The sequence below is a fragment of the Podarcis filfolensis genome (assembly GCF_964270895.1).
Source record: "Podarcis filfolensis genome assembly, chromosome: 1".
Taxonomy (NCBI): domain Eukaryota; kingdom Metazoa; phylum Chordata; class Lepidosauria; order Squamata; family Lacertidae; genus Podarcis; species Podarcis filfolensis.
In genome coordinates, this window is record NC_139604.1 from 45,870,213 (window position 1) to 45,894,810 (window position 24,598).

The 24,598-nt window shown below is 42.9% G+C and overlaps 1 protein-coding gene across 10 annotated transcripts in view; it reads left to right on the plus strand.

Annotated features, from left to right (window-relative positions):
* SEMA5B (semaphorin 5B) overlaps positions 1–24,598 on the plus strand; it is a 356,215-nt gene that overhangs the window by 199,973 nt on the left and 131,644 nt on the right. For all 10 annotated transcript variants that reach the window (XM_083584642.1, XM_083584641.1, XM_083584638.1 and 7 more), the window contains 2 exons: positions 8,670–8,769; positions 21,402–21,447. In XM_083584642.1, coding sequence (XP_083440768.1) covers positions 8,670–8,769; positions 21,402–21,447 — 146 coding nt within the window. The remainder of the gene's footprint in view (positions 1–8,669; positions 8,770–21,401; positions 21,448–24,598) is intronic.

Genomic DNA, 24,598 nt, shown 5'->3' on the forward strand with positions numbered 1-24,598 from the left:
TCGTATATGGAATAGATACATCTGAATCTCAGCTGTTCCCTTGAGCTAGGAATTGCCAGTGTGCCCCAGTGACTTTCACTGGTTCCCAGAATATACCCTCCCCTGATGATATTAGGCTTGAAAGAAGAATTCTGTTCAAGCCAATAGCATAGGTTGTGATGAGTGCTTGGTTAGGGTTTAAGTGTGTGCTGCAACAGTTTCTCCAGTTTACAAATGTGCCCATAGACCACAAAAGTTTGACAACCCCATACCTGTTGGACGATTGGATGAGCATGTGTTTATGGCAGCTCCACCCCATCCTAGACCAGTAAGCTGGAATTCATTAGCACTTTCTTTAGAAACCTTGAATGTAGGCTGCAGTCTGAGTGCAAAGGGATGTCCGTGATGAGGGAACAGAACATATGTTAGAACCTGGGACTACCTGCTGGGATCATCTTGCCCATGGCTGCAGGACTGTTTTCAAGGTTCTGTTGCTTCCCTAAAATGTCCTAGCTGGCTTGGGAGCCCAGTACCTGAAGGAACACTTCTAAATCTGCCTATACATTATATTCATGTATCTGGTGATGCTGTATCTGGTGATGCACTCACACAAACCAGTGGGGACCAGGGGGAGATCCCCCCCCCCCAATGTAGCATCCTGCCTTCAGAACTCGCTTTCCAGGGAAGCTTGCCTGCGGCTTTCCTTGTTATTTCTTTAAGGGGCCTGGTAAAGACTTTTTCTATTCTCCCAAGGCTTTAAAAAACATTTTCAGTACTTATGTCAATTCTGTCTCCTGCTGTTTTCATATTGCGGTGGTGTTTTTACTTGCTTCATAGTTTATTCTGTAAATATATTACTATTACTACTGCTACTATAATAATGTGAACTGCCCTGAAATGGATGATGAAGGGTGGTATAAATATCCTTAAATAAATATAAATAACAGCAACAACAGCAGCAGCAGCAAAAGCCTATGCTGGTAATGTTCTGAACCTTAGAAGCAAGTGGGCAAACTGGAATTTAGCTCAGAGCTATTTAGAACACTAGGGAGGAAAATTAGTTTCACAGTTCTATGAATACACAGACGCTGTCAGTCTGCAGGAATAGAATATAGGCACTTTAAAAAAAATGACGGCTAAATTCTGTGGGAAATGCACAAAGAGAGTTGCAAAAGGAGCTTGTGACTCCAAAGACTACAGTTGTAGTTTGGGGGGCATTGCAAGGATTTATTTTTGCCCACTGGGTCTGGCAGGCGCCCAGCAGTATAATATGTTTTGCTTTATTACCAAAGTGTTTATTGTTGAATCAGCTTTATTTTATGACAATGTTCTCCGATATAAATCTCTAGCCTGAAGGCTAATTAAAGGGGTTGCCGGAGGTGCTGGCGGTTTTCTGGAGGTGCTGCTGATGTGTATCCTCGGGGATGCTTTTCTTTTGACTTTCTGTGGTATGCCTTTCAAGGTGTTTTTATTATTTTCATTACGCCTTTCAGCACCGTCTCCAGCAGGGGGGATTACAGCATCTGCTGACAGCTCATAGATTACACGCTTTCAGTGCTGACATGCCATATGAACACTTACTGAGGGCTAGCTTTCCTTTTACAGAAAATGTAAACATTGTAGGCCGCAATCCTAAACACACTTTCTGTTGAGTAAAGCAGCATCTTGTGTTCTGTGAAAGAGGAGAGAACCTAAGGAAGAGAGAGAGAGAGAGAGAGAGAGAGAGAGAGAAAGAAAGAAAGAAAGAAAGAAAGAAAGAAAGAAAGAAAGAAAGAAGGAAGCTCCTACTTACAAACTCATTTCCATTCATTCTTTCCCTGAAACACACCAGTTCCCTCTGACTTCACAATACAAAAACCATGACAAGACATTGAAATCACGTGAGTGTTGTAGATTTACATTATGATCATAAGCATGTTTCCTCAGATATGCAGCATTAAATCCCTGTTCCAACCCTATAGGAACCATAGGAAGCTGCATTTATACCATTGGTATAAATACTATTGGTCCATCTAGCCCAAGCACTTTATCCATCTGGGGTTGGAAACTTCCAGTCTTGCAGGCCAAACTTGGCTCACAAGGAATTCCAATTTGGCTCGTGAAGCCATTTCTCACAAACCACATCCATCTCCTCTGCAGCTGATACCAGGGTGGGGTGGGTACAGATAGGGCTTCATAGGAACAAGGTCTGCTCCCACTGTCCGTCAGGGAACCCTTGCTCTGGGAGCATTTTGCAGGCATCCACTGTGTGGAGGAGAACTTCTTTGCACAGTCATTGCCTGCAAAATGCAGGCTTCTCTCTTCCCTCCATTAGGTGTTGGGTGGAAGAAATAAGTGCTTTGCCATTCCTGTGCTCTGGGATCATCATCCTGGCATCCTTGCAGAATTGAAGCCCTTCACTAGGAATTTCTAAATATCTGAAACTATTTGAGGATTATCTTCTTTCTCCTCATTTAAAACCCACCTTTCAGTCAAAGAATGCTTAAAATCTCACAAAACTCAGACTAAAAACATTTCTGCTTTCAACAATACTTTTCACACTTTTTGCCCTTGATGAAGCTCTGAAGCGAGTGAAGGGTAGGCTCTCAATTTGGGGTATGTAAATAAACAACTCTGCTGTCACATGAACTGCCTGCAGTTTATTGCCAGTTGAGATTTAGTTTATTTTTTACCTCTGATCTCCACCTGAACTTTATTTACCATCCGAGCTCCAAATATCTGTGGGTGAGCACATAAGAGATTGGGGTGTGTATGTGAATGACTAAGAAAGAGGGCTTAGTCTACTTGCTGGCAAGGTGTTTTATTTGAGGTACAGGGAGAGTGAACCTCCAATGTCTAGCTTGGAAGATTTCCTGGAATGACAGTCTGAGGGAATTTTTAGATAGGCAAAGGGTAAAAAGGATAAAGTGGAGGTTAAGTCACCTTACCTGCTCCTGCTCAGTGTTGCAAGAAAAGCACTCTGCATATGGTGAGTCTCATGACTACATCATGTTGTAAAGTTCAGCAAAGAACACAGATGTCAAGGCTGCCCAAGGTCCCAGCTCACAAAGGACCAACGCTGCTTTCTAATTAAATACAAAAGTCTTTATTGAAGTTCAGTTTCACTTCCAGAGCCGCAGCGCGCAGCCCCACGTCTCAACTGTCAGACCGCTGATGACCCTTCTGAATCTCCTCCCCCTGTACACCAATTTAAGACCCTAGCCTTGCTCCACCTTTTCCGCTGCTCCTTCCTCCTCTGGGTCCGCCTGCCCGCCGGGGTCTCGCCCTTCCTAGCCTCCTCTGACGCTGATTCCCCTGAGCCTTCTCCCTCCCTCCGGCGGGCTTTAGGAGCTGGTTCCCCATCCGGGTCTCCTGCTGTCCCGCGCGCCTGCACATTTGAACTTGGCGCGCGCGCCCAGCCAGCCGTTTTCCTCCTAACCGTTTCACTGCTGCTGTCACTGCTTCCCCCTTCGGGGGGGCTAGCTGCAACTGACCTCCCCTCCATTCCCCCACTCTCCGATGGAGGCGTGGTCAGCCCTGACTTACTCTCCCTCCCCTCCGGAGGAGACGCTGGCCCTGACACATGTGACTCTTCCCCCCCACTACGCTCTGGTGGGGAAACTGGTCCCGATCCTCCACTGCTGCTTTGGGGTTCCCCTCTGGCTCCTTGTTTCTGGTGCGTCCCCCCTGGGACCCCCCTTGCCCTGACCATCGGCGCCCCCTTCTGGGAATCTTCTGATTCGCTGGAGAAGCTCATGGAATCTCTCGGGCCACTGTCACAGTCCCCTACGCTTCCCTCGGATTCTTCCCCTTCGCTCTCCAATACCTCTCTCCCCAGTGCTCCTGCTCCTGATTCCCTGACAACAGATTATGAAAATGAGTCTGAAGGACAAAATTTAATTGCTGTTTCAAGAACGCTCAACTCTTCTAGAGCAGAACAGGATGTACTTGGAACCTACTCCCAGGATTAGTATATGATTCCTAAAGGACTCCTGTCTTAAATGCTGGACTGCTGAGGATTTGGAAATGCAGATTGCTGCTCATCCACTGGCTGTGGATGCGAGTAATGCACTTGCCAGAAGCACTCTTCATTCTTCTTCTTTTCCAGGCCAGTTAGCCCTCAAAAGCCAAGAGCAGCCCAGTCAATTGTTTCCTTAATCTTGTTCTGCTAAAACCCAAACACCAAGATGCTCCAGAAAACAACTGGCATATGGGCCAAATTCATATGAAGCAAACTCTGGGATCACAAATGTACGTAATACCTGAGTGGTGGAACAGTTGATCCGATTGCTTAATTACTCAGGCAACTTGATCGCTTAACCACTTCCATCCCATGGCAAGGCTTAACAGTGCATGCACACACCACTTGTTGAGAAACGCCTATTGGCCTTGTGAATTGGCCATCACCTATTCTAGTTGGCAAGACAATTTAAAGCAAAGTGAGCACGCACATTTCAGCTGGTGGGATTTCTCATTTCGTCTCTTGTACTGCACTTGACCACGCGTGCTTTGCATTTTATCTCTGCAATTTTGAAATGGAGAACAAGCACAGGGGAAGATGGGCTTATGACATTTATCCTCACACTCAAAGTGGTATACAATTCCTAAAAAAAACCAAACAACCCATGTGCCTGTCAGTTTGTTAATTCAAAAAGTTCAGGGTAGAAGTCAAATGATTCATTAGAACAAAGATAACACACTCCCCCAAGTATAACTTGCTTAACAGATCTTCCCTTTGGATTTAACCTCAAGCTTAAGCACTGGCGGAGGAACTGGGGGGGGGGGATTGCACCGCCCCTGACACCATCAGGGAGGGGGGTACCATTGCGGCCACCCCCCGACACGCGCCGTGCACCCCTATCGTGCTGGGCGCCACTCCCCTGCAGGAAGCGCACCACGCCCCCAGGACACACACCATGCCTCCCTGGGCAACGTGCCCTGGCCCGCCGGGCAGCGTGTCACACCCCCAGGACATGCGCGACACCCCCTGGACACGCGCCAGCCACGCCCCCGCCCGCTCTCCGCCCCCGGTGTTGGAGCATGCAGCTTCGCCACTGAGCTTAAGTCAGCGTGAAAACTCTGTTATGGGTCAGATTTCTTGAAGAGGCACTTCTGCTGTAACTTTTTTTTTAAAATCCTTCAAACATACACAAGTTGGACAGCTGATAGGATGCAAAGACATAGCATTCTAGAATCTAGATGGCTGTGTTAGACTTCTGCCTGAAAAGAAAAGAAAAGAAAAATGTATTTATTTATTGCATTTGTGCCCTGTCCTTCCTTTAAGGAGTTCAGGGCAAATGCTTTTTATCTGCTTAGAGTTGCAGTTGGCACATCAGCCTATTGTAGTCTGGGAGAAAGAGTGACTAGTTGCATGCTTTATGGCTGAGTGAATATTTGAACCTGGGTCTTCCCAGTCCTAGTACAGCACTAGACACTACAACACACTGGTTTAGCCTCACAGAGTAGGCCTACTTTTGCCCCCCCCCCTCCTTTCTCTCTACAAAGCTAAAAGTGTTCAAAGTTTTAATACGTCTACTGTATCCCAGTCTGGGTATAGAGGGATTTTGTAATTCTGGATCACACCACTGGTTTTGTGGTTACTTGAAGCCATAACACCATTAAAAAGAAAACTTAGCAGTGTACAGCAAGGGCGGGGGGAAAATACGGCTCTTTCCCCTCATTGTGGGTTAGAAAGTCAAAGCACAAGGGGAGCCTTGATGATAGGCCCTGAGTTGTTCATTTTTAGATTTCCTGCCCTGCTTCCAGCGATGCACGGCTGGGCCGTTTTGGTTTTAATTTTTCATAGTGTTTATATAGAGATACATTTGCAAATGTAAACATGGCCCAGTTTCTGAGGGCTTTTAGCCAAAGTTAAAGAGACTGCTCAGCTCTCCAAGAAAGGTCAAATGTAAGCAAATTCTAGAGTTCATTGGGTCCATATGTATAAACTTCATCTAATGTAGAGCAGGCCTATTCCAGCACTTACCTTCATATGGTTTTGAGGCTTGCTCTTTAAGATAAAAGCGGTGCAGTGCCCTCGGGGATGCCTGTGACCCTAGGTAATGAGATTTAATATGGTGAATGGAAAAATCCCAAAGTCTTTCCTCAGCTGTTACTTTCTCCCCAACTTATCCCCTTCCTCTTCCAGAAAGGTGTAGGCAATAGAAGGCTTGGTGGCGGTATTCAGCATTAATTCTGATGACTGGTAGTTGAGTCTTCTTAACTGAGAGAGCCATGCTGTGTTTAATCATCTCCCAATGATACGGCTATAAAGGCTTGAATTTTTGCCACAGAGATGCATGTCTTGCAGCCTTTAATTTAATAATCGGGGAAAGCTTTTTCTATATGCTCTGCCACCTGCGGTCGTAAATAGAAATCGGGACAGTTGCCTGTTATTTCCCAGGCTTGACTGACATTCAGAACGATCATAGGAAGGATTGAGCTACCTACAGTGCATGTATTTTTCACCCCACAATTCTTTACCTGTAATTTTGTCAGGGTTTATTTAAAAAGAGAGATGATGGCAGAACCTTGGTGAAGTTGGATTGTGAATGATGAAAAGAGGGGGCGGGGGGGGGGAGAGAGAGGAAATACACACCTCATCTTTTCTGCCATGACATTGTAATGGCTTAGGCAGGGAGAGGGAGAAAACTCACGTGGGCAAGAAATGACAAGAGAAAATTAGAGCATCAGACCAGCATCTGTAAAAAGGGTTCATTGTTGTAAAATGACCCTCCTATCAGAGAACATAAATGCTCAGGCGGCTGGGGAGTGTTTGCATTATCCAGCTCACCTACCTGAAGCATGTTATTTCCGTAGATTAGGTTCAGACAGATTTCTTGTTGCTAAGGATCTATGCTAAAAACAGGGGTTCATTAGCAAGCAGAATACAGCAGGCAGCATTTCTTTTCTTTTCTTTTTGCACCTTCTGCAGTGTTGGGACATTATTAACCTGCCTGGCAGATTCTGCTGCACTAGGATAACTTGCTGAGGTGTCCTGAATATCTTGGCTCGTGTAGCAGTGGACCTTTAGAGGAGGGCAGGGCACCCCATACATTATGTGCAAGGCAGTACCTTGATTTGGGGGGTTAGTCCTCGGAAATCTGAAGGTGAGATACAGGGTTATAGGAATAGCTCTTGTATGGGAGGAAAAAGAGCTAAGTGAATCACAGGGAACCATTATTATTTGGAAAGGTCATTTGCTCTAGGGATTAAAGGCAAAGTTAGAAGAAATTGTATTCTGAATACCGTTCAGGAATAGTGTATAGGGATTGGCAATACCTTTCTGCTGCTGCTGCAGGATTTCTGATGCTTGACAAATTCAGTCTTTAGATTTAATTGTGGAATAACCTTATTTGCACCTCCTGGACTCCGTTTTCCTCCAGATTTTGTACTTTTGACACAGTTTTCAACAACAAAGAGTATCAAACTATTATTCTGAGAGAAAATGATGTCAATATATATTTAGATAATAGAATCATATAATTGTAGAGTCAGAAGGGATCTCAAGAATCATCTCGTCCCACCCACCTGCCATGTAGAAATATGCAGGTGTCCTATACGGGGATCAAAACTGCGATGTTGGCAATATCAGCACGGTGCTCTAACTAGCTGAGCCATTAGGTGAACGTTGTACTGATTTATAAAAGATGAAAAGTGTATCCAGGTGTTAAAGCCCTCATCTAACTAGAATAAGGCAAGGGGAAAGTGAGGATATGCTAACTGGCTCCATCCCTTGGGAGTTGTCACCTGGCCTTCTCATCCTCCTAATACCAGAGAAGATCTGCAATGTGGAGCTTTCTAGACCCATGTAGGCTTTCTACATGACTTTGACCCCTGCATGATTAGAGTTTCTGACATTTAAATTCCTGCATGTTTGGAGTAGAACAGCTTTTTATTTGTTTTTGGTTTTTTGTCCTTGCATACACAAATAGCTTTTTCCAAAATTTCTTTCTTGGTTTTTATTAGACCTGTGTATCTCTTTATAATAATAAAGTCTGAAAGTGATTCTCTCTCTCTCTCTCTCTCTCTCTCTCTCTCTCTCTCTCATAAAACACACTAAACAATCCACAGTATCAGTACAGTAGCAATTATAAAAAGCACACACTAGAGCCCAGGCTGAGTAACTGTAAAAACAATATAAATAAAGCTGTCCATCTGCCTGAGAGAACAGAAACATTTTTACCTGTTGCAGGAATCATAGTAAAATGGGCGTTAGGCATGCCTATTGAGGTAGAGTGTCCCAAATATAGGTTTGGGTAGGGGAAGTTTACAGAGAAGGCCCATTCACTGGATACCACCCTCATCTATATAATTATTAACAGTAAAGGAGTCCCATCTTGCTTCGTACTTGATCAGTTGATTGGCATATCCAACCACATGTAAAAATAAAAGAAGTCACCCACTTCGATGGGATAGGGTCTTTGGTCATCAACTAGCCAGCAATTTTGTCCACAATGTCCTACTTGTCATTATCCCAGATTTGACACTGCTGTTTACTCTTTTAGGGTTGTCTACAATTCTGTCGCATGATCCTGCCACATTTTTACACTGGTTTGCACTCCAAGAAAGCCAAAACTATGACTGGATTATATACTTGCCATCTATTGATAGAGCTTCAGTTGGAAATCCATTAGCAGAATGTCCTATAGAACATTTATTGCATATGAAACAGTGTCATTGTCCCCCCTTCTTTTTCATTTTCCTTGCAGATCTGAAGCCTTGGGTCTCAAATTTCAGCTATCCAGGTGTACGGGACTTCTCCCAGCTTGCTCTGGATGCCAATAGGAATCAACTCATTGTTGGAGCCAGGTAAATTAGAATCTTCTGATTGGGGCAAGATTGCTTCTCCAGCCCATTCCCGGCAGGTTACTGTCTGTTAAAGAGGTTACTTTTCCAGCTTGCAAGCTCACACAGTGTTGGTCTTAAAAGGAAGCTATAATTTATGTAGAGGGATTTTAAAAACACAGTAATAATGCCAAAGAGGAGAAAATTGCCATTCATTTTAGAAGGGGAAATGTGATAAAAATGAGTAGTTAATGAAGCAGAAAGCTGTCGTCTCCCAAGGATCACAGATGCTTTAAAGACTTTCTCAGTTAGGATTTGTCCACATGCACAAAAACAGAACTCACATAGTGGTATTTAAATAAAAGAAAGAACTAGGCACACTAGTAGAGAATATGCCCAGGTTGTCAGGGCAATGCATCCTTACAATGTAAGTCAATTAGCCTTGTGAAGCTTGGCTTGAATGGAGCTGACAACTTGTGTCCTTGATAGGTTACTTGGCAAGGTAGTGTGATTCCCTGTGACTCATGATTTTAACACTCCTCAAAGAAAACAGCTTTGAGCTTTCTTTCTCATCCAAATATATAGTGATCAGATACTTAAAAGGCTTTAAAAACTCCAGATAAGATTTTCAATGCCGTCATAAAATTAGTGCTCATGGTATGTTCTTAAATGGCATTTATACAACAGTATTTAGCATTTGTAACTTTCTCCCTCTCTCCCAAGGGTTCAAAATGACTGATGCATTTTCTTGTCAATCCTTAACAATCACACTGTATCGTTGACTAGCAGTTGATTTTGTGGGGATCTAGGGATGAGAGAGAGTGGTTTGCTTGAGTCCTTCTACTTAGTTCATAGCTGAGGTAAGATTGGAACAGGATAGTTCCTGTTCAGATGTCATGGTCCTATCCATTTTATGATGCCAGCTTCCTATGAAAAATAAATAAGTTTCCACACACAATGTACAATACCCAGTTTTCACATCTTTCTTTTTGCTAAGTATTCATATAGTTGCTTGTCAAATTTGGTAGGTGAATTTGGAAAACTCTACAATGCTGCTCTCTCATCAAGGCAGTTAAGGTTATATGTGAATCTTTCCTCTCCAAATCTCTGCTGTTGTAGTACATCTTTTTCAGGTCTACATCTGCTCGGGTATATCCGATCCTTCTCAGGTTTCTTCCAGGTTCCATTTGTCATTGTTACAAAACTCACCATTTTTAAATGACAGGTCCGCACACCCTCTTAGGTGGGCGCCTTTGTGGGCCAGCACTCCTCCCACATGCTGTGATCTGGCGGTGAAGGCTTCTCCTTCAGGTCACTTCCCGGGCGGCAAAGGATGTCCCTCAACTGAGCTTGCTGCCCAGGAGGTACATTCTGCCTGCTTAGACAATTGACCAATTGCAAGCAGGCATGGGAGGCGGACCTGGCTGGGCCTGTGGGCTCCACTTGGGTCCATGCCCAGGGCATTAAAAAGGGGTCTGTGGCTGTTTTCTGCAGTCTCTTCGTCACTGGATAATATGCCCTTGGTAGACTAAGTGTCCAGTTTAGAAATAAGCATAATGCACACAGCAAAATAAAAAAGAGACCTGGATACAATACTTTCCCTTCTGATGCCTATGAATCATGTCGAGTATGGTAGATTTTGTTCAGACACGGATACCTAGGGAAAAAAACAGCTAAATAAATGTATGAGTGAGGTGTAATGTTTTATAGCAGCGGTTTCCTTCAAATTTGTCAAAGGTGCTTGTGATTCATTGAAACATTGCCCATGTCAGGAACAGATAAGGAAACTATGGCTTCAAAAGAACCCTGGTGAGAATGAATGCTGCACCGGAATGCCAAATTGGGATAGTTGTGAGACACAGCATGGGTATGCAGGTATATCTACAGGTTGGGACAGTGACAAGTGGCTGAAACAAAAGGTGTGTTGGAGACCTAAGAAGAAGCATCCATCATCTCCTCTGAAAAGGCAGCAGGAGGTGTGGACTTGCAATGCTAGAGGTATTTGGATCTATGGATGTGAGAGATGCATTTTTAAGACAGTCTTCCTTTTGTAGCAGCAGCAAGAGTGGCTGGGGAGTGGAGGCGGAAACAGCCAGAATATATCACTGCAAAAATTGTGTTCCATTTCCAAGATTCTGTTGGACCTGGCAGTTTGCCAAGGTGTTATACAACATTTCCTCTTTAATGTATGCTCCTGGGTTGCAACAAATGGAAGCTGTTTTGGAGAATTCTCGATGGTAGCACTGATAGACCCAAGCAACATTAGCCATTTTAAGAAAGGTCTACAGCATAGTATATCAGCTTGCTTGTGGTGCCAGATATGTGTGTGAGTGTTTTCCTTCTTTGAAAAACAAGACTCTATATTGTTGCTGAAGACACGTGGGTGTGGTGCCTGCATGGTAGACTATTGCTTGCTCCATGTCAGCTGTTCTGAGCTTTCTAGGAGAGACCTAAATATAAAGAAATCAAATGAACATTGGATGGTTACAGTACAGAACATTGGATGGTTACTGGATGATTCTGGGTGTCTGATAGAAACACCAATTGCCTTCCTTCTCTTGTTGTAGAAAACCTGAGGAGTTGCAAACAGAGAGAGGAACCCTTAGCTTATAGGGGTAAATCATTTGGATCTTCAGTGCTGGAACTAGCCTGTGATGAACCACAGCCAAGTAGTTTAGATCTGGTGGCTTTGAAATGCCAGTAGTGGTGGTAGCGGTACCGCTGCTGCTACAACACTTTTGACTGCAGGGGTGATGCATCCTGTTTCACCACTTCAGGTGAAATGGGAACGTGCGGCCCTCTGCCCCCATCATGCTGGTACCACACCTTTCATACCTGAATTGTGTGCTCCTGCCTGTGAAATGCTGGCATCAGCACCAGCTTCCAGGGAGATTTTGGAGTGGGCATCAGAGGCAAGGCTTCCGTCACTCAAGGCAAGCAACTCACATTGCCTCAACAGTGGGCTTCTGGGCCAAGCCTGTCTGGCTGTGGAAACAGTTCAGCACTGCCTAATTCATTATGTCTGTGTAATGCATATATTATTTTCCATTAAGGTGGAAAGGCCTTTGAGGTTGTTCCAGAAGCTGCAATGTCAGGTCAATTGCTCAGTGGGGTAGGGATATTGCCAACACATTACCCTTACTGATCAGAAGGTCGGCTGTTCAAATGCGCATGACGGGGTGAGCTCCCTTTGCTCTTTCTCAGCTCCTGCCAACCTAGCAGTTCAAAAGCACAGCAGTTCAAGTAGATAAATAGGTACCACTGCAGTGGGAAGGTAAATGGCGTTTCCGTGCGCTCTGGCACTCGTCAAGGTGTCCCGTTGCGCCAGAACTGGTTTAGTCATGTTGTCCACATGACCCGGAAAGCTGTCTGTTCACGGTGCTGGTTTTGGTGTGTACATCTCTGTACAGCATGTGTCCAGAATACCTGAAAGATAACCTTGCCCCTTATATATGCAATCTGTCACTATGTTCTGCAGGTGAAGGACCTCCTGCAGATACTTTCTCATCAGGAAGTCCATTCTGCACAATGTAGGAATCAGGCCTTCAGTGTTGTGGCACCTCCCCCTTGGAATTCCCTCCCTTGTATATCAGACAGGCGCCATCTTGGCTGTCTTTTCAGCACCTACTGAAGACCTTTCTCTTTTGACCATAATTTCAAGTGGAGACCTTTCCCAAGCTGCATCTGTATTGGAATTAAGATGTTTTAATCATTTTATCTCTTGTTGGGCTGCTTTGAGCGGAAGAATGGGGTGTAAATTTAATAAATAAAATCTTGGAATCATGTTTGATTACAATTATAATCCTGACATGCACGCTCTCTTGGCCATTCTGTTCCCCCTCACTGTAGACCAGTGGTGGGAAAGCTGTGACCCATCAGGTGTTGTTGGGCTCCAACTCCCATCAGCTTCAACCAACATGACCTGTGGTCAGGAGTGATGGCAGTAATCCCCCCTTGAGAATTTCTGAAAATATCTGAAAATAAATATTTTTCAAAAGAAAATATTAAAGTAATGATTTTTAGAGGAGGAGTAGTTGTGACAGAGTTTATACTGCAAACTATATTTGACTACAGTTATTTTTATACACACAATGTTATACATTTCTGTGTTGTACTCAACTGTGGGAGTTATTTTATGAAGAGTGAGTTATAAATCACCTGAGTAAATGATCAATAAACGTTATGGCAGTTTCCAGTAATGAGGCTGCTTCAAAGTCAAAAGCTGGTGATTTGCCCATGGTTAAGGATGCGTTATGAGCAAATACTGCATTTTTCTCATTTTTAATATATACATGCATATATGATTTGACATTAGCCTTTTTTTGTCTCAGATAGAGCTTCACTACCTATAAATCTGGAATTAGTGTTGAAAATAGTCAGTGTGGTGTGAGGGTTAGAGCATCAGACTAGGGGCAGGGATACTCAGGGTGAGATTCCTGATGAAACTTAACTGGTTGATCCTGAGGCAGTTACTGTCACTCACTCTAACTTACCTCGTAAGTGAGTAAGTGAGGATTAAAGAAGAACCAGAAGACCCATATACAGTTATGTGGCATCAAAATGTTAATTGTCACCATCACCATCTCTAAGGAGAACACATGGAGTTTAGGAGACTGAACATTTAAATATAAATGCTCTGCTTGAACCAGGATTCTTATGTAGGTATACAATAATGTTTAGATATATGTATATTCTATTCACAGCATGATGAGTCTAGGAAACTCTGATGTAAAGTTGCCTAGGAAAGCTTGGCTGATGTTGTTTGTTTGTGTAGTCAAGACTGTTACTATTTCACAAGGATGGATGTTGCTTAGCATGTGGAATCTGTTTCAGGATTTTACGTCCTCAAAATCTTAGCTTTCATCAGGAAAAAGCAATCTGCTGGGTCTCATGAATCCCTAGGATAATGTGGACATCTTTACTTAGGCAGTATCTTGAAGACTCAGGTCTCAGCCTTGGATGTGGTTCTGGTGACTAATGTGTGCTAATGCTTGCCTCCATGGCTCTTCATAGGCTCAGTCCTGATCTCTTGCCCTTAACGTGCACAGAGTTAAGGATGTGATATTCTTCAGTTCAAAGCTTGGATTTAATTATGTCTTGTGCGCCTCAGCTCTTTATAGTGAATCATGATATACAGCAGACTTAAACCTAATGTATATGCAAGACTGAATGAGCTAAGATGAGTTATCGATGTTAGAATAGGCTGCCTTAGTATTATCTTGTAATCTGCTGTGTTTACCCCCTACCAAGTGATGAGAAATTATCTTGCCTGTCTGACATGTTAATGTGGATGCAAAGAGAGGGAGAGAGAGAGTTGTGTAGATTTTATCTACATTATTGGGAGGAAGGGGCAAAAGAAACTGTGGAGAGTAAACAACCTCAGTTCTACCAACATGGTTCTGCTGTGTTTCCTGGGAGACAAAAGAAAGGCACCGATTTAAAAGTCACATCACGGGCTACTCACGTCTAGTAACGACCTGGTGGGAAAGAAAAGCCCCTTTGTAATCTATAGAAAGATGTAAAGAACCCTTGAAAATTAGTTAGGAAGCTGTATTTATGATAGACAGGAAAAGAAACAGGTAATTAAAGGTCTCAAGGTTTCTCTAGGGAGAGAAGAGGAACAGAAAGGGTAATTTCAGTGCAGTGTGTGTACTTTAAACCTGTAGACAGTCTGAAATAGGATGGAAATTTCAACCATAGCTTGATCTGGCTCACAAAGAAAGGGTGTTGAAGTTGACTTGGAGAGGGCAGTTGCTAAGGTGAAGGTAACCTTGTGGTAAGTGATAGTGTGAGGGACCCATTATTTCAGATCCTTTTTAAAAAGCAAAATTGCGACAGTAGCATAGAATAAGGAAGGAAGCTGCTCTGCACTGTGGCAGCTGCGACCAACTCCCTGAATGAATGCAAAGTGAATGTAACATTTTGAGGTTGAGAGGATTCTGGAGGTTGCTAAAGTTGGAATTACGAGTCATGCATAGTTCTATAACTTTTTTGGGGGGGGGGGAGAGACTTCTTTTTTAAAACAATTATACAGTGCAGCTGCTGAGACTGCAATATGAAGTTTGTTTTTGTTGTCTTTAAACAGGACGGAGGAAGAGGGGAACTTAACCTTTTCCCTCATGCCATTTTTCTGCTGAAAATTATCCAGCTATTTTTATTTATGGAAAATATATGGGTAAGCACAAGATTAATAATTTAGTGACATCCACAGACTTGGATGCTCACCCCCATCACAGATCCTTGGAGGGTCTATGCTGCTTACTTTAGCTCCATTGTGAAAGCAGTTCCTTTATTTGTGCTCCCTGCTTCTTGGAAAGTTGCAAAGCTATTAAGAGGTCCTGACTGTCCTCTTATACCGCGACAGCTAAGATTATTTAGGAGCCTTTTGTGAAGGCCTTTGTTGATAGCGTAGTCCCAAGTATGAACTGTCTACTGAATATGCCTCTATATACCCTACGTGCTCTCTGTGGCTAGTGGAAGCAAGACAGTATGTACAAATACACACAAATAGGTTTAATTCAAATGCTTTGCAAGCTGCAGCATCTCATCTAAATTGTTGATACACATAGCTCTGCTTTTATGGAACTTGTTTGGAGTTGATGGGCATTATATATATACACACACGAGAGAACATGCAGTGCTGCATTGAAGGAATGTTTTAAACAAGAGGCAGGCTGGAGTTGAGAACTGCCTAGGAAACTGATATTTCATTTGGTACTCAGCCAATCCAGATTGATTGACTATCACTCTTTCGCGTGAAATTTAGTAACTGAAATGGAGTTCCTATATTTGCTGACTTGCTGTTCTACTTTGCTTGTTGTTCCTCTCTCCACTGTACACATGCTCAAAGGCATTTTCCCTCTTTATTATTACTTCATATATTCCAGGGCTAGATCTGATCCTCTGGCATAGCTGTTAGCTGATGTGGATAATAGAAACCAGAGGAAGTTGGTCTTAGGCTGTGTGACTTTTTCCCCAGGTCCTTCTCTATACTTTTTTTTTAGTTAATACTAATCTTTGAGTGCCCTTTGACCATTCCCCCTCTTTGTTTCTCACCAACCACATGTTATCTCCATCCTGCATGTAGTACAAGCAGGGATGGAGGAGGAATCTGTTTTAAAATGGATTTGTACACATAATTTGGTGGTTCTGAGTTAATCAAGATTTGCCTCTACCAGACCACCTCTTGCATTGAGTGACTGCTTTTCCGTGACATATGTGCATTTCAGTGTTAACTTTCTGTAGATCATGTGCAGCTTGAGGGGGGAAAGATGTGTACTGCAGTTTATCTGGAATGACGCAGCTTAGAATCAGTTTTGTGTTGGTGTGCATGCAGGATCACTGTGAAATAGTGATGGTCAGATGGTGTATGTGATGTGGATATGTGAGAGAAGCATCCCAAGAGGAAATAAAAACAGAAACTGTAGAAAAGGACTTGGGTTCAAACACTTTCCACACAATGCAGCAGGATGGCTGAGTTCTTAATTTCATTTTAATTAGAAAGGAGATTTCTGTTAAAGAACTTTCCCACTGCTGATGGGCATCGTGCCTGAAGAGAAGAGCTTTGCCGATAAGACAGCACGCAAATTGGCTTCGAACACCCTGTGAAATATTTATAAACCTTTTGTAAGAAGTTCTGTGCTTTCATTACAAAACAGATTAGGTGGTGGCTTTTAGATATCTTCAGATTTGTTTTTCCACACTTGTTATAAACACTTTGCTTCATCCTTCCCATAAAAACTAGCAAATATGTAGGAAGGGTAGTGGGGGCCTCTCTTCGAATAATTGTAGAGTTGGAAGTGTCATCTAGTCCATCCACCTGTCCTGCAGGAATCTCAACTAAAGCATCGATTACCAATGGCCATCCAACCTCTGCTAAAAAAAACCTCCAAGGAAGGAGAGCCGACCACCTCTCATGGAAGTCTGTTCCACTGTCAAACAGCTCTTACCATCAGACAGTTCTTCCTGATGTTTAATCAGAACCTCCTTTCTTATAACTTGAAGCCATTAGTTTGGGTCCTACCCTCTGGAGCAGGAGAAAATAAGCTTGCTCCACATCTCCATCTAAGGGGATGTGACATCCCTTTAGATACTTGAAGATGGCTATCATATCTCCTCTCAGTCTCCTCTTTTCCAGGCTAAACATATCCAACTCCCACAACCATTCCTCATAAGGCTTGGTTTCCAGATGTCTGCACACATTCCAGCTTGTCAATATCCTTCTGTAATATGATTTGTATTAAATATGTTGTTTGTGCCACATTTATTTGGCTTTTCAGGATAGCAGTCTCACAAGTGACTTTTCCATAAGCACACAAATAGCATTGACTGTTATGAGGATAAGTACCTCTTAGCTCCTTCTAACTATGTGTTTGGTCTTGTTCTCTTGCCCTGACCCAGGTCATGCTTTCTTATGGTGCTAGGTACGGCAAGGGCTTTGTCTTTTGCAGCCAGGCACAGTGGAATTAAAAAGAGATTATGGAAGAATTTGTCTGTGAGATTTGTACGGCTGTTTAACTCTTAAGAAACCCCAAAATAAACTAGGCTGTTGGAGAGAAAGGTAATCGCCATCTTAAGGCATTAGCTCAAATTTGTTTGGTGCCTTCAGCTTTAACCACTGTTCAGTTATTCACTTATAAATTATACCTGTATTGATGGCACTTGAGTCACTTTGTTGTTTCTTGTTTCTGCATTTCCCCCTCCCCTCCCCCTGGGTGGCCAGGAATATTTGCACGTGAGTATTTGCTCATAAGTCCCACTGCAGGATGGAATTTGTAGTCCTCAGGTTATATGCACAGTGAGACACTGTGTATGCATGTTTGCTGTGTCAAAGCGTTTGTAGCCACTTAGTTGTATGAACACCAATAGATGTTAGGGATCAAACTTGGCTGTTTGACATTGGTGGAAAAAGTCCGTTTTGTGAGATGACAGATTTGGCAATGTTAAATGAGATGTGTTGGCGGAAACAGGATTTTGAGAATCCAAAATTAATGTTACAATAGCATGTAAACGCTAATGAAATGCAAAGCTGTGAGAGAGATGAAATAACCTGGTTCAACTTTAGAACTGGTTTTGTGGACTTGGATTTTTCACCTGGATGTCTATTAGAAATCTCTGCTTCCTAGAATCCATATATGGAAGCCAGTGGTGGAGGTTTCTCTGGCACAACAACCACACATTTGCCATATGTAGAAATCTGTTACATCTACTGTGGAAATGTCCCATCATTTCAACACCAACATGCCTTTATATAGAATGACGTTTTATTTTATTGGTATTCTACATAAGCAGTGTTGACAAGAGTTTGGGATGGGGTCATGGTGCATCTGAGGAAGAAAAAATAAATAAAACAGAGAGTTTTGGCATTTTTGTCTTGTTAGTGACCTGAGTACCCTAGCCACATTTCCCAGCAAGTTAATTGTACTGTATTGACAGCTTTTTGATCTGAAGATACTTGCTCTATTGATGTCAGTGGTCTCTCCTTTTCTCCTGAGAAAGCTGACTGTACCTGTTCCCTGTAATTAATATGCTACTCCTTATTGAGTTTTTCTTCATTAGATTGGCTGCCCATTCTCATTCAGTAGCGATGGAAGAAATAATATTAAAGTTGTTTATTCAGTCAAAATATACAGCATGTCCAGGAACCTGGAACAAGCCCCAAATTCTTACTATGAGTCTTCCAAAACCAATGCATTTAAATAGCATTCTTAACAACAGTATAGTAATTCAGAGCCATTAAACCTCAGGTTGCCCTGCTCTGGGTAAACTGGGACCTGAGGCTTATGAATGGTCAAACTCCCTGAGGAGCACATTGGATTTTTTTTGATACATTATGCATTGTATTAGTTTAGCAATGGCAAGATGACATTTCCCTAAAGGTTGTAAGAAAAATGCATGGATGAATTGGAGTTACAAATCAAAAGCCAAAGTTGGTGAAACTACATCAGGGTTCTGTGTCCGACAAGAAAAAAAATGAAAATAAATAAGATATACAGTATAACCATGGAAATCTTAAATTTATTGCTAGGCAGTAACAACAGAGCTTGTACACATTGAACCAAATGCCTTGGAGATGTTGAAAGGATGTGGATAATCAAATGTTTGGGTAAACAGAAGTTCTGTTTATAAAACATGGTACCCGCACATTCTTATGTGACGGAAAGCCTTGGCTAGCTCCAGGCAGTGAGACCACGGAGATTCTGTTGAAATTATAAAACACGTAAAAATTTATATTTGATGCATCTAAAAGCAGCCGACTGCTCACTGTCTTCTTGGTCTTTCTGACTTGAAGAAGGACAGTTATTTTGTTACCCATAGATTAGCATTCTGGCCTGTTTCTAGAATATGGATTAAGGATGCTTTCTTGCATTGCCTTTGTGGTGTGGGAGCTGCTGCAGTGGACTGGAGTCCTTGCTTCACTTGGGTAACATGAGGACTGCTCTCATGCCTATGCTGACACTGATGTTCCTCACAATTTCTGTGTTGTCCCCATCAAACCCAGGGTGATACTGGTGTAGAGAGGAACTGCAGTGCCAGAGCTCCTCTTGGAGCTTCTGGGGTTACCTGAGTGATGCATGAAGGAACTCCTGAGCTATGACAATACTGTTGACAGCAGCAGAGAGGCAAAACATGGTACATCTGAGAAGAAGAAGAAGAAGAAGAAGAAGAAGAAGAAGAAGAAGAAGAAGAAGAAGAAGAACAACTACTTTTGACTTGTCAGTAACTGTCAAAGGTAGATAGGAATCTTTTAGATGTTGGATCATGGAGAGCAAGTGTGTTGATTATGTGATATGGATGTTGTAAGTAGGCTTTGTGTGACGATTTGGCGGTGTGTCCAGATAAGATTTTAAATGCAGGTGCTGTGTTCAGGACTTGAAATCCAAGTGGGAGAAAATTGAATTCATAAATCAAAGCCCAAGCTACCTTGTAAAACAATATCAAGCAGTTGCTTGAGTAAACAATTTTCTCAACTCACAGAAAGAAGAAGAAAAAAGAACTTAAGAAATGTACATGTTAGAAGTCTTGGGGCTAAACTGTGTGCAGCATGGGTGATCCATGATTGGATTTCCTGACGTCATTCTTTTGAGGGGAGAGGCTTAAAAAGGGTCATAGGAACCTGTTTGGATCAGGGCTACTATAGTGCTGATCAAAGTAACTTAACTTTAACCCTTTCCCTTCATGCTGCGGTTTTGATCCAAATTGTAACTTTTCCAACCCTCCTCCACTGAAATTAGCTGTGGATAGCAGAACATATTTGCATTCTGTAGCTAATACCCTTGGGAGGGGGCTAATTTTAGTTGGAGAAAGCGTTCATGCATCTTTTCCTTAACCCAAAAGATACATGGAAGGGGTGTGCAAAATACAGCTGGCCTGCAGAAGCCATTTTTACTTGCACATGACAACATGTTTGTGTGCCAGATAGACATCTCTGTGCACCTTCCCTAAACAAAATAGATTGTTTCCCGCCTATTTATTCTGTTCCTGCTTGATAGTGAAATTCTGTAGTGCTGATGTGGAATGATAGGAAGAAAGGCTGTGGTCTCAGATTTCCCTTTTATTTTGGGGCTTTCTGTTCTTCCTCAGATGTTCTGGTAAGTTGGCAATTTCCAGGACTCACAACCCAGTGAGCTACCAGTAAGCTACTGGGCCAAATTCAAGGTCCTGTTACTAGCATATAAAGCCCTAAATAGCTTGTGACCTGAGTACCTAAGACAGTAGTTCACCTCGATACCAACAATCTCAGACCCTACGATTGCCAGGTGAGGTCTTGCTGGTGGTTCCAGGGGCTGCCTGGTTGACATTGACTTGTGACAGATCATTTTCAGTAGTTCTTCTCTGGTGGTAGACTTTCTAGTGAGTTGTGCCTGTCTTCATCACCATTTACTTTCAGGAGGAATTCGAAAAACTTTCTGTTTACCCAGGCATCTGATGGTTGAATAATACGCTCCCCTGCAACCCCAAGATTATTGGATGGAAGAAAGTTTTTAACTGTAACTGCATTTAGATGTTTTAAATTGTACTTGTTTTTAGACTATTTTAACTGTTTTATAATGTTTTTGCTTTGCTTTTTAATTTGTGTGTCTGTTTACTGTCCTTGGCTCCATGGGAAGAGTGTGATATAAGTGCAATCAATCAATCAATCAATCAATCAATCAATCAATCTCCCCCTTATCTAAGTTGATATGGTCATGTCACTGGAGTACTTTTGAGGCTCAGAACTTCTGATTCTGCTGTGCTTAGATCCAGTGCTTAGGTTCCATCTCTCTCTCTCTCTCTCTCTCTCTCTCTCTCTCTCTCTCTCTCTCTCTCTGTGTGTGTGTGTGTGTCAAAGAGAGAGAGAGAGAGAGAGAGAGAGAGAGAGAGAGAGAGAAAGAAAGAGAGAGAGAGAGAATGGCAAGTTTCAAATCTCGCCAGAAATTCAGCTTTCTTTGTACAGGGTATTGGAGAGTCCTCTTGTTGTTACAAAGTTCATTAAAAGATGAGCAAACAAGGAGACCCCTTATTAGCTTTTCATTGCTTGGTGCTGCAGGCTTGGTGTGCTGTCTACATAAATGCTGCTTCTGAGCCACAGTAGTGCAATGATTTTTTTAAAATTCACTTTAAAGGTTTTGCGCAACTTCTAATACTTAAAAAGTTTCCTTTGCTTGCTCACACAGGAACTACCTCTTCAGACTCAGTCTCCACAACGTTTCTCTTATTCAGGTATGTTCATGTTTCCCATCAAATGCTTGTTCTGACTACATAATTAACAGGCTACACAAATAGTCTTTTTAAAAATAATAATAATAATAAATGGTGCTAATTTGTTCTTGAAGTAATAGTGGAACTGGATTGGTCTAGAGGTCAAGACATCAAATAAGGCTTTCAGGGTCACATGGGCCCCCAGGTCCTTATATTGTTGCTTTGCTTTTCCAGTGTGGTGCTCATACCCCTTTTGCATATTCTTCTCACTCCGAATATAATGCGGGGGGATGGGGATGGGGATTCTGCACTTTGTTTTTTTTATCTCAGCTCTTTCACCCTTTGCGTGTTGTTGAGCGAAGGAGGAATGGACAGGTGCCAGGAATGGGCATTGCATTAGAAGCAAAGTGGGTCTTGTGACAGATCGCCAGTGCAAGCTTAACTAAAACAATTGTAAAGAAATCCTTAGCCTTTATTAATGCCGACGTCAGCAGCTATCAGAGAAGCTTTTTACTATTCTCTTCCATCACTATTCCTGAGCTTTTGTTGGCCCTGTATGAGCAGAAAATGCTGAGGAGCTGGATTTTGTTGAATTCCTTAGTAGCAACATGTTAAGATGATAAGAATTTCAGAGGGAAGTACTGTTTGCAAATAGGTGTCCTCTTCATCCTGATGGCAGCAACCTCACCGAATGATCCTAAGCGTAGCAAGGGATTCAGTCATTATTTAAAATCACTTTAGCTGTATCACTGAAATTGCTCTCAAGTTAAATTGTAGCATGGGGTTTTAATAACATCAGTACTTCAGGCGGGTAAATATTACAGTTGGATCAGACTCCTATTTAGTCTTGTTTCACATTGTTATGATCATGAAGTCATATGTGTACATGGCATTCTTCTAACGGATAAACTCGGTTCATGTTCTTTAAATATGTGGTCAAGGACTTCACTCCCACAATTGATTTTGGGAAGTAGCGGTTTTCAAGGAACAGCACAAAAGCAGTTTCAGAATTTGGGCATAAGTTCTGAAAAGAGAATAGTTCCAGTTTGTCCTCTGTTGCTCAGAGTCAGCCTTCTCCAACCTTGGGTGCACATTAGCTGTTGCACTGCAACCCGTTTTACCATTGCTGGACATTGCCTGTGCTGGCTCGGGAGGGTAGGGGTTATAATTAATGCAAAGGAACCAATCCATAACTGGAAACTGGGTAACTGTATGTATTCAAACAAAGCTTGGAAGGAAAGAGGAAATGGGGGCCAGGACCTCTGGAATACCCTTGGCATCTGCATGTTTTTTTAACAGATGGTTTAAAATGTACTTATTCTGGTCTGCATTTGGATAATTTATAATTCTATGCTATGTTTTTATTGTACATGTAAGCTATCTTGTGAGGTTACATACCCTGAAAAATAGGGTAAAAAATACAAGACAGAATGAAACAGAGCATCAAAATGCATCCCTTCAAAGGCTAGCCGACAGAGCCTGTCAGAGCACTGATTCCTTAGGCTTGGTGGACTAGGAACTTCAGCTTCCTGTGACTTAACTTGAGCATTAGATCTATTCCATAGAGTTACCTGAAGAAGTGATGTTCCAGATTACAGTTGTTGGCAGATACTTTCTAGTAATTTGCGCTCAATTAATAGGATGCACTCTGATACTTGCTACCCATTTATTCTTCTTCTGAAATTCATGCCAATGCTCTGTTTGCATTGCTTCAGGATAGTTGTAGAAATTGAACCCCCCCCGCTTTCTTTTTGTCTCTTACCTGTTATGTTATTCTTTCTGGGGAAGCACACTGGGTCCATTAATGCCAGTTAACAGCTTTCTGCTACACAGTCTGGATCTGTTTAGAAACAGGAGTGTACAGTATACGCTGTGTGATAACAAAAGCAAATGTTGTAGAAAAGCTTTTCATGAAGGTGGTAAAACGCAGGCTAGGATACAGGGGGAAATCTAGCTACTTGGCGATTAGCGCAGTTTGAAACAACTTTTCAGGCCACCTCTGGTGGCTTTTTATTTACCTAATGGCAAGCCCTCCCATCAAATCACACAGGCATGAAATTTGTATTAGTGGGAAGGATTTATACTTATGTTTGATTAGTGATTAGACACAGTTAGTCTCCCTCTCCAGATCACATTTGACAATGCCAGAGTGCCTAGTAGTCATGCTCCCATAAAGACTGAGACTTCATCATAAGTGTCTCTACCTTCCTTTACAACCAGAGGAAAACGTTGAGTAATTGTCATTTTCTATCTGTAGGCCTTCTTCCCAAAAGTGTAGAGGCTTCTCCTCTTAGAAATGGGGGTGAGGAACCCTTTTCAGCCCATGGGCCACATCGCCCTTTGTGGGCTACATGCCAGTGGTGGGCGGGATCAAAAGCAAAAGTGGGTGGAGCAGCAAATGCAAATTTCACCTTGGCTCAGTAAGCTAGTTTCTACACACACACACACACACACACACACACACACACACACACACCCCTCTATCCTCCATCCAGGCAACCTAGATGCATTATTAGGGTTCAGTGACATATATGAGTGTGGCAGAAGCACTTCAGGAGGGTGTGAGGCAGGGCTGGTGAGGAGTGCTGCCTGGAGAGAGGGATGCTGGGTGAGGAGTGTCCCAAAGGCCAGATAGAATGGGGTAACTGTGCCCCTGAAGGTCCAGGTGCGCAGCCTGGAAGTCACAGCTGTCCATGGAGGCGCAGGTCAATTCTGTGTCCAGGGCAGCTGTCTTTCAGCTCCATCTGGTACGCAGGTTGAGACCCTACTTGCCTGCGGACGGTCTTGCCAGAGTGGTACATGTTCTAGTTATCTCCCGCTTGGACTACTGCAATGCGCTCTACGTGCCTTTGAAGGTGACCCGGAAACTGCAATTAATCCAGAATGCGGCAGCTGGACTGGTGACTGGGAGTGGCTGCCAGGACCACATAACACCAGTCCTAAGAGATTTGCATTGGCTCCCAGTACGTTTCTGAGCACAATTCAAAGTGTTGGTGCTGAGCTTTAAAGCCCTAAACGGCCTCGGTCCTGTATACCTGAAGGAGCGTCTCCACCCCCATCGTTCTGCCCGGACACTGAGATCCAGCGCCGAGGGCCTTCTGGCAGTTCCCTCATTGCGAGAAGTGAGGTTACAGGGAACCAGACAGAGGGCCTTCTCGGTAGTGGTGCCCAC